Source organism: Micropterus salmoides, unplaced genomic scaffold (assembly GCF_014851395.1).
Source record: "Micropterus salmoides isolate LMB-PRFRI ecotype aquatic unplaced genomic scaffold, ASM1485139v1 Ms_hic_scaffold_15, whole genome shotgun sequence".
NCBI classification, from domain to species: domain Eukaryota; kingdom Metazoa; phylum Chordata; class Actinopteri; order Centrarchiformes; family Centrarchidae; genus Micropterus; species Micropterus salmoides.
In genome coordinates, this window is record NW_024040596.1 from 26,569,241 (window position 1) to 26,579,199 (window position 9,959).

The window sequence follows — 9,959 nt, forward strand, 5'->3', positions numbered from 1 at the left end:
CTTTCTAGCGCGACCAGCTGGTTGATATTTGTGGTTTAAAGCGAAATGTCTCAACAACTGTTGGATAGATTGCCGTGAAATTTGGTTCAGACACTCATGTCCAAGAATTTATTTGAACAACTTTTGTGATCCCCTTACTTTTGATCTAGCGCCATCATCAGGTCAAAATATAAATTTGTCCAACACTTTGATTAGTGTCCTAAGAAACTAACGACATTTCCACCAGCCTCAGCTGTACTTTGTGTTTAGTGCTAATTGGCAAATGTTGGCAAGCTAACATCTGGGCAAATTGGTCTAAAAAACGTGTAGTGTGAACTAGGCTTGAGGCTACATCTACACTACTACTTTTTCGTTTTAAAACGGAGACCTTTTGCCACATTTGCACCTTCCATCCGACCTAAAAAGGAGAAGTTTGAAAATGCTGTTGACCCTGTTTTCGTATAAAGCACTGTTTTTAAACAAAAACGTAGTAGTGTGGGGGCGTGCTAACCTCAAAAATCCAGCTGTGATCTAATGTTAACATAGGTATCCTTATTAGCTAAGCTCTTTACATGTTTGCTAATAACTTTTTTTAAGATGGGTCTCTGACATTGACAGCTTTATGTTGTGTGCAGCGGCGTTCGTGAGACAGAGAGGGAGCAGTCGAGAGAGACGAGTTGCTCAGTGAATATGTGCTCCGGCTCAGATAGTTAAACGTAGTTCACACTACACAATTTTTAGCCCAACTTGCCGGTCGGAGAGCTTGACTGACTTTATCAGTCGTTATGTGTGAACTACTCAACGACGCATCAAAACGGCTCCCTGACACATTTCTCACACATCTCCGACACCAGCCAGATATCTAGCATGCCAAATATCTGGAAGAGTCGGCCGACTCGACATCCACATCCAGCCAATGAGAGCAGGCAGCTACTTTTTCACCGCAAAACACTTTTAACTCCCCTCCAGCTCTCTCTGTAGCTCAGACAATCCCTGCTACCTGCGTGTGCTAATCGATTCTTTCACCCAGATTCTTTGTCTTTATAATTGCTATCTTTATAATAACAAACAACAGCTATTTCATGTGTAGGTTCGTGTCTTTTCCCGATTCACACTTCACGTGTATTTTCTTGACAAAACGTGGTTTGGAGACCAGCCGTCTCGGTGACAGCCACAGTCAGCTGGTGTAATGTGTGACCCCCTGTCACCAATCAGTCACGTAGTGTGAACGCCCCAACGACTTCAGACTCCCGTCACGAGACGGCAAGTTGTGTAGTGTGAACGGCATGGCCCTCGGACGCTGAAAGTTATGTAGTCCGCATGAGGCATTAGTCACAACTGTGATTTGAGCTACATGCTAATGTCAGTATGCTAATATGAGAAACAATGACAAAACTAACATGGCTGATGTTTAGTGGTTTTTAGGTGCAATGTGAGTGCAGGCCAGTGGGAGAGTGGGGAGGGGGGACAATAGTGCTTGGGCATGGTACAAGGCAACCTGGCCTAGTGTGAGTACGCCCTAAGTGCAGCATTTGCTCTACTAACTCATGTTGGCAGTTCATGGCCAACACAAAATTTGTATAGGACTACCAACACCCACTGGGTAGGAGTATGCACAGATCTTGTGACCGGCCTCCCCACGACATAACTTAAACTTTAAGTGTGCATACAGAAGGGGTGTTAAGAGGGCAATTTCATTTGCAAGGTGTACAATAATGTCTGTGGAGTTGTACTCAAATGAGATGTCAGCTTTACAGAGCCGTTAGCTTGGCTGTAGACTCAACAATAAAAGTCTATAGCACAAAGACTAAGCAATACCAGGCTTTCATACACAGACGATACAATTCATTGTTGGTTTTGGTCTTTTCCTGGGATTTGCTGACTATAAGAATAATGTAGCATATAACCTGTGCTATATTCGTGAATTTTCATATGTTTGGAATATCTGCAGTGAGCGTACAGTATATGGTGTGGATACAGCACATGACAGGAGCAGCACAGTTAAAGTGGCACTTCACTTTAAGATTCACATTAAGGTAAGATTTAAGATTCACTTTAAGATCAGTTTACTATATCACGAGGAGTAAAACTCAGCTAATGAAAACATCTGTATAATGTTTTCTGTGGTTCTGGAGGAGATGCAACTTGTGCTGCTAAGGGCAGTGCTTCATCGCCAAGATAATTCTCTGGCTCACTGTTTCTCTCTCTGCCGACTTCTCTCCCTCTCTAGTCAGACTGTTATATAACAATTAATTAGACGGCTATACACTGGTCTGAATGATTTGAAGATACCTTCTCTACTCATAGAATGAATCGTACCTCCATTAACGTCATAACTGTTTTCATTCAGTGCCCCTGCAATATAACAACATTGTTTCCAGACAATAAACTCCCCATTTGACTTTTTATAATTAGTCGAGAACTTTACTGGAACCACCAAACGAGAAAAAATGTAACAGACAACTAATAGCATTCCAAACATTTTTGCCTCCAGCCTAGTTTTGACTTTGGACTTTGGCTTCACATTCATGTCACAGCTCAGTTCAGTTTTACCTCAAACAAGGAACTGCCAATATATTGATTCCACAATGCAGGCAGGTTTTGTCCTGTTATTGATTGTTGATGATTGCGGCTCAGTGTGGTATTGGGTTTCCAGATTGAAGTGCGAGGTCACTAGTTGGTTAGGAGGCTGCTAGTTAGCTAATGGAGACAGTCTTTTTGAATGGTAAAACATAATCTTTTCTCACTATACGCCTCACTGCCTGCTCAGTGCCAGTGTGTTTGCAGATATTTTCAAAATATCCGATCTTCTAACCTGCTGTTGAACTTCTCAGGGTGCTTTTCCCGCATCAGATGAAAGCGATGGGCAATGGAGGCATCCTGTAGGAGAGAACAGAAGAGACTACATTACCTGCAGGGCATCAGTAAAACCTACACATCATCACAAGTTGCTATAGGTGACATCAGCGCTGTATTGGACACACAACTTTACAACAAAGCCCAATGAAGCAAAGGAATGAAATGCAGATGTTTGGAGGTGTAATAAAGGGAAATATTAATTGTTAGTATCCTAATTTTCCATTATCTCTTTTGCATTGAAGCGTTTCTTCTCTGTTCAATCTGCAGGTTGATGTCCCTACCTCCTAGAGCTGAAATGATTAGATGATCAACTGATTAGATGACTCACAGAAAATTTAATCAGCACCTGTGTTCATAATTGATTTATCTTTTCAAGACAAAAATGCCAAACATTCCAGGTTCCAGCTTGTCCAGTGTTATTTGTTGCTTGTATTTGTCGTATATGACAGTAAACTTTGTAAAATTGTTTGAAAAATAATTGGCAGATTAATCAGTAATCAAAATAATCGTTATTTGACACCTTAGTACTTACCATATTCGTGTGTCGCATTTCCACCCAAGCACACATGTCCACATTCTCACTGACAGTGATGTACAAGTACACAATTTTAAGCAATCCAAATGGTATTTTAGCCAAAACTAAGAACCAAAAAGTGAATTTTCCTTGTAATGTCATTGTCATGTGACAATTGTGTTGGTCTGTATAGAGATTTGGTCTCAGCAACATTCCCACTAAAACAAACCCCTCATCATGTGCATAAGTAAAATAAGTAGAATAGAGCTCTAATACGACACAATGCAGTACTGAACAAAAGGTCACAAGTTGATCAGAGCAGGGCTCAGGCTGGACCCTGCCCTCCTCTCCCCATGTGTTTAACCCCTGACCTCTGGGGCAAAGGTGAACGTAACCCTGATCTGTCACAAAAGCAGCCTCGGTACGACCTCACCCCCAAGGGATCACGCTGTCACAACAGCATTTCCGATGTTCTACATTTTAAACCATGCAGGTATTTTATTATTATTACGATCACTTTTCAGTCACAGTCATCACCGAAATGTGTGACAGTCACAGACAAACAGTGCTTTATGTTAAATTACAGAGGTTTCACCCGTCATAGAACTGCATGAGTCAAATCAATGGCAAGAATGTAGATTTAAAGCTTCTATCAGACTTTGCACCTTGTTACATAAATCTGTTGAAATGTTACATGTCTAAAACACCTCCAATATGACACAACAAAATTACAGAGCACACACAATTACAAACAAATTACAAAAACAACAATCCGCAAAAAGCTTTAGAAAGTCTACAGCATTTTGGCATTCAGCATACAGCAGTGTTCTGGACACTTGAGCTTTGAGTTGATGTGATCAATGAAAGCCTTAATATTACTGCAGGTTGAGCTTGACCAGGTCTGCTTCTTCTCCACTCAGGTCTGAGGATGTGATCTGTCTTTCACGGATAAACAGCCAGTGTACATATAAAATGAGTTCAAGACGCAGACGGCTTGGAGATAATATTGACTATATGTCAGAGGAAATTATATAGCTAACGTAGATGTTATTCTTACATGTGGTTCATGTGATGGACATGGTACACAGCACCAGAGCATGGTGGATGGAAAGTGTCACTCTGATGGTGGAGTCAGTATAATGATGTTAACGTATGAAGGCACAGTTAAGGACTCATCCTTTTATTCTGTCATTGTATAATAACATCATCTGGTTCTGCTTAAAGTGCTTAGCAGAGACAAGACATATGACACAACCAGATTTACTTTACTGCGTAAACACAATAAAGACATGAAGACACTGTCAAGTCAGTAAGACATGATTATGAAATGAAAACACAGAAAACTAACTTACTAATATAACAGTATATATATACATAATAACTGGTATGTGCAGTTACAACTAGGGTTGGACGATATGGCCAAAAATGTTATCATGATAAACAGAGATGGGGATCATAAATTGATACTGATACCATTATTGAGACTGCTTAACAATCCAAGTCTTTATAGATACGTAAGACGACACCTAACAGCCATGAGGTAGGCCTGCACAGTATGAGGAAAATATTCAATGTGCGATAACATTGTTATATATAGAGATGACATGACTCGCGATAAATAAACTAATTTTGATTAGTGCATATTAGCTGCCTGATTGTTTTTAAATTAATTATACGATTAGAAATTAATATTTTAAATACAAGTAAATGTTGTTTCTAGAGCAGCAACATTAATTTTTACAACAGCAACGTCACTATATAAAGTCAATATCTGACATCACAATACTGAGTAATGTTCAGAACAAGACATCAGTCAGCATCTTCTCACTGCCTGCAGGTAATGTTACCTGGTAGAATGAGGAGCGGCCGGTTTGTCTCAGCCAGCAGCTGAGTTTACAACAATGACTACAGGCCAGGTTATGCTACAGACACACAGCTTTCAATTGAGCTTGTTTGTAACATTTGGCTAATGCCGAGAAGCGGAAACATTAGTTTGTATAAAACATACAGGAAGACAGACTGAGGACAGAGCAGTTTAAATTAACCCTTTCTACATGTTTACTCTCCACACAGGTGTATTAAGTATTGTCTTTTTACTCGTGAAGGTTTTATTGCATGAGGTGGTACATTCAAAATAATTATGAAAAAATGTTTGTCAACAAATATGCATGAGTAAAATTAAGTAAAAGCTTTTTTCAGTCCTTTTTCCTCAACAAAATAAACATCTTAATAAAAAAATGAAGTCCTAATTCGTTTATGATTCAAGTGAATAAAATCAAACATTTATTGAATATTTATTGAACATTTGTTATATTGTTATTGAAAATAATTATATCGCGATAATTATTGTTATTATTTTATTGTCCAGCCCTAGTTACAGCTAACTTACATGTGGAGAAACTTGTCTTGTTATAGAAATACCTTATTCTCATACAGCATTCGCATATGCAGTACTCATGTGCTTCAATAAAAAAATTTATGAGGGGATGAATTAGCCTTCAAATTGAAACAATAGTAATATTAATATAATATGCAAAAGTAATTGGGCCTCTATAGAATAACATCATTTGATAGGTATTTGTCTTTCATTTTTTATGCATCTTTTTTTTTCTCTCATCCACTAAGGGTATACTTTTATAATTTCCTTCCTTTTCAGCAACAGCACTTTATATAAGCAGAGAGAGAAATGAGACTTTAGAAGCTTTGTAATTTCATCATATGAATAAGTCAGCGGCTCAGGTTCAAACTGTCCTTTTCACAGTCATGGCGTCACTTAAGACAGTGGATTTAGGTTCACAAATCAGTAAAAGTGCTTCATTTTCTGAGGTCTCGCTCACCTGAACTGGGAATTTAGGTGTTCACTAATCCTCTCCTGATAAATTTAATGCTACTTTTAGGTAAAGCTATACCCATACAGGGAACTTTCCTACATAATTATCCTCATTAGCTATGAAGCTGGAGATCCAAGTACTCTGCTGATGCTTAAACTAATATAAACATCGAACAGCTCTGTACATTTTATAATGAAGGAAAGAAAAATGTGGAAGGTAAAAGTGATACAAAGCCTATATAAAAAAATATAAATTACACAATCTTTAAACTTGACACAATATTCTAATAAAACCAACCTGGCTTGTCATTAGGTGTTAAGCTGCCAACAGGATAGAACATGCAAATGGTTTTGTTCCTACGTTTCCACTTCCTGGAAGTGTGTGTAACGCATGTGTTATTTCATTTCATGGCAAAACTAGAGCATCTTAGTCACATGATCGACCTTCTTTTTGTGATTAGGGCTAGAACATGAGGTGTATATTTACACCAAAGTCTTGCATCGTGTAACTTTGACAGGCAAATGCATACGTGATGACAGCCTGGCACCCTGCCTGCCTGTGCAGGTGTTTCAACGCTCTGCGGAGCGGAGGGGAACGGAAGGTTGTGACAAGACAGGTGGACAGGTTATATAATTATACGCGTCCTCACTCGTCACCCTGAAAACCATCCACTTGTGTAAATGGCCTGCTGCAACGCACCTCCTCACCCAGACACTAGGGCAATGTGCTGAGATCTCACAGCATCAGCAAATATCAGATCTTAAAATAGAGTTGCATCCGCTGCTTTAACTGGCTGAGAATTTGATACTGGATTCAGGGCAGTGAGGAGACATCATAGGTGAACTGTTTTTCTACAGTGATCCCAAGACACATGAGGATAACTTTGCCCACAGAGCTCAAGCTAAAAAGCAGATTCGAATGGCAAGGTCACAACAACAAGCATGCATAAAAGAAGAAAACATGGGATAATTTAGTAATGGAACGTTGTTTACAATTTGCCTGAGGAGCCTCTGTCACATGTGAGCAAAACGGGGAGTTATGTTTTTTGCTGGTGATTTACTGGTGGAGCAGGGCCAGGCAATGACACACAGTGGCTGCAAAGCTTTCCAAAACATGACAGGCTGTTTCATGTCACTAAATCTGCTCTCAGTCCTCTGCTGCAGGCAATCACTGACCAGCCCCACTTTTATGCATTCTGTCCCCCTGAAAAAGTCTGGCTGTAACAATATGTGACATTTGCCGTCGCCTATAGTTGCCTGTGTGATGAAGGTTGTTTTGATCTTGCCGTTTGAAGTTTTGCACATGGTGTGTGGGGCAAGACGAGGTGCTATTGGATGGATGATGTGAAAAGTAGGAAGAGAAAAGAAAGAGAAACAACAAAAAACAACAACAAAAACACTGGCTGGGAAATGTCACCTCAGTGGGACCCACAGCACCCAGCGGAGAAATACGTTGTCAGTTCACCCCTATTGTGTTTCACTGGCCTCTGGTGAGGGGCTTGGTTAGTTTAATGTCAAAGAGAAATGTCATAGTCAGCCTCAAATCTCTCATATTCTATGAGTCTATTATACTGGGAAGCTCAGGTTAGCATGAAGGATACAGAGCAAGATAACCAAACTTACTTATTTAGCAGAATGAGGGCTTTCCTGTATATATTTATATATATATATATATATATATATATATATATACACACACACATTTCTGCATGTAAAATAAAAATGCTAATATGGTAAGTCAAAATTATATTATACTAAATCAAACCTTTGTCTATTATCCTTTTGTCTGTAGAATAAAAGTAAAGTTATGAAATGCCTGAACAGATGAAGGATTCTAGAGTATCTTGAAATGGTTTTAAGAGTGGGTCCCTGTTTTGTTTGTATCTTGGGAATCACGATACGAAATGGCTTGCAATATAAACAATAATGAAATTTTGTAATATGCAAACAAAGGCAGCAAGGACGATCACAACCTAGCAAACACGGATGTAAACATTGCAAGGTTCAAAACATAGGGAACATTTTCTGGGGATTGGGATCCTGCGTGAACACACTACCTCCTGTCAAACAGCTCTGGTTGTTTCACAAGAGAGATTTCTGTATTTCTTTTCATTCCTCTCATTGGTTTGAAGTCTGTTTAAAATGATGTCATGCAGTTTTGGGCACCTATCCGGATTTAGCAACATTTAAAATTAACAGAGGTTTTGAGTTTTAAACTCTTAATGAACATTCCCTAAAGATGTTTTTGTTCAGTCATGACATATTTAATGTCATACAGACATTGAAGACATTGAAGCCAAGTTTTCAGGGGCTTTGAAGAACGTGTGCATGAATGTGTTTTTGAACTCTGTCTTTAAGACCAGCCAGGTGCCACTCAGCACGGTCATTCATTACTGCGGTAACCTGGCCTGAACTGGCAGGCGCTTACTTCCTGTCACTGATACTTCCCCTGACCTTCAGTTTGTGCCAGCGCTACTCCATCTCTCTCACACACACACATCATTTTATATGCACACTTTCTGTTCCTTGTGGCCTTGCCTCTTTTCTGAACACTAACACACTGTTCAGGACAGCATTAGGAGTAATACGCTGTTGTGTCAGTACACTTACAATACCATAAAAAGTTAGATACCAGCAGCACTTGCAGGGAGTAACTGTAACACCTTTACAGTCTTCTTACTATAACAAAACAATGACAAATTATAATGTTACTGTCAATCTGTACAGTATCCTGGTGACAATTTGATGTATTTGAGGAGATTCTTCTCATATAGATCCTTGCAGTACAATCAGGGCAGAAGAGCAAAATAAGGGCAAAAAAGACTTGTACAACAACAGTAATAATCTGACCAATAGCTTCTCCCTAGGGTTTTAATTTTCATTCTTTCCAAGTGCAGGATAAATAAAATAATATCCAGCAAAATGCTTTACATTCAGCATGTTAAAGCTAATATGAATTAAAGGTGATTCTAATAAAGGTCTTTTTGTCAAATTCCGCGACTATTGTTCGCTAGCTGTCCATTCTGGCTCTGCAAATGGGAAACAAACAGTTCAGAGCCAGCTACATAACATGTTTCCAGCCATTCCAGCCATGATTTGTGTGTCAGGTAACGTTAAATGACTTGCTCATGGATTCAGCTTCCTAGTCCAAGACAGGCTGTTGTTGTGATGTTAGCTGTAGTAGCAGGAGAGTTTTGAGTATCGCTATCTGGACCTGATGAGCTGGCTTTGCTTGATTCTTTGCTTGTTAGCTTCACATTAACAACTGCAGCGACTACGGTTGAGCAGGTACTCAACTGAAACAAGTATCTGGTAATAGATAATGTATTTTTTACGAGTATGATCACAGTAAAATCAACTTAAAAACATTGCTATGAAACTCAATTCTGAGGTTGTTCTGTAAATAGTTTTCTAATAAATAAAGTAACTTCTGATCAACCATATAAATTTTAGGCTTAAATGAACAACTCAAGGTTATCTCAGCCCTTTTCCGGTTTAAGCCCCATTCCAAATACGGATAATTTAGTTGGTTGAACAGACACAGATAATGGTGTACTCGATCATCCCTAGTAGCGACAATTTGGTAACCCACAACTTAGCTTGTAAGCTACGTATCTCGCTGTGTCGTTGTTCGCTCTATATCATGGTATTGGTGTTGAAATTCTCTAGAATGGCACATTCACACTTATTGTCCTCTCAGTCAATGCTTGTTCACTGTTGGACTTTATAAAACAGGCGACAAAATTCACTCTAATAATGTTACATGATGTAATTGAT

The 9,959-nt window shown here is 39.1% G+C and overlaps 1 protein-coding gene across 3 annotated transcripts in view; it reads right to left on the reverse strand.

The window, feature by feature from the left end:
• Positions 1 to 9,959, reverse strand: part of LOC119904552 (diacylglycerol kinase beta) — a 119,369-nt gene that overhangs the window by 42,437 nt on the left and 66,973 nt on the right. For all 3 annotated transcript variants that reach the window (XR_005444723.1, XM_038721329.1, XM_038721327.1), the window contains one exon: positions 2,795 to 2,859. Coding sequence is in view for 2 of the 3 variants with exons in the window: in XM_038721329.1 (XP_038577257.1) it covers positions 2,795 to 2,859 (65 nt within the window). In the remaining variant the exon portion in view is untranslated. The remainder of the gene's footprint in view (positions 1 to 2,794; positions 2,860 to 9,959) is intronic.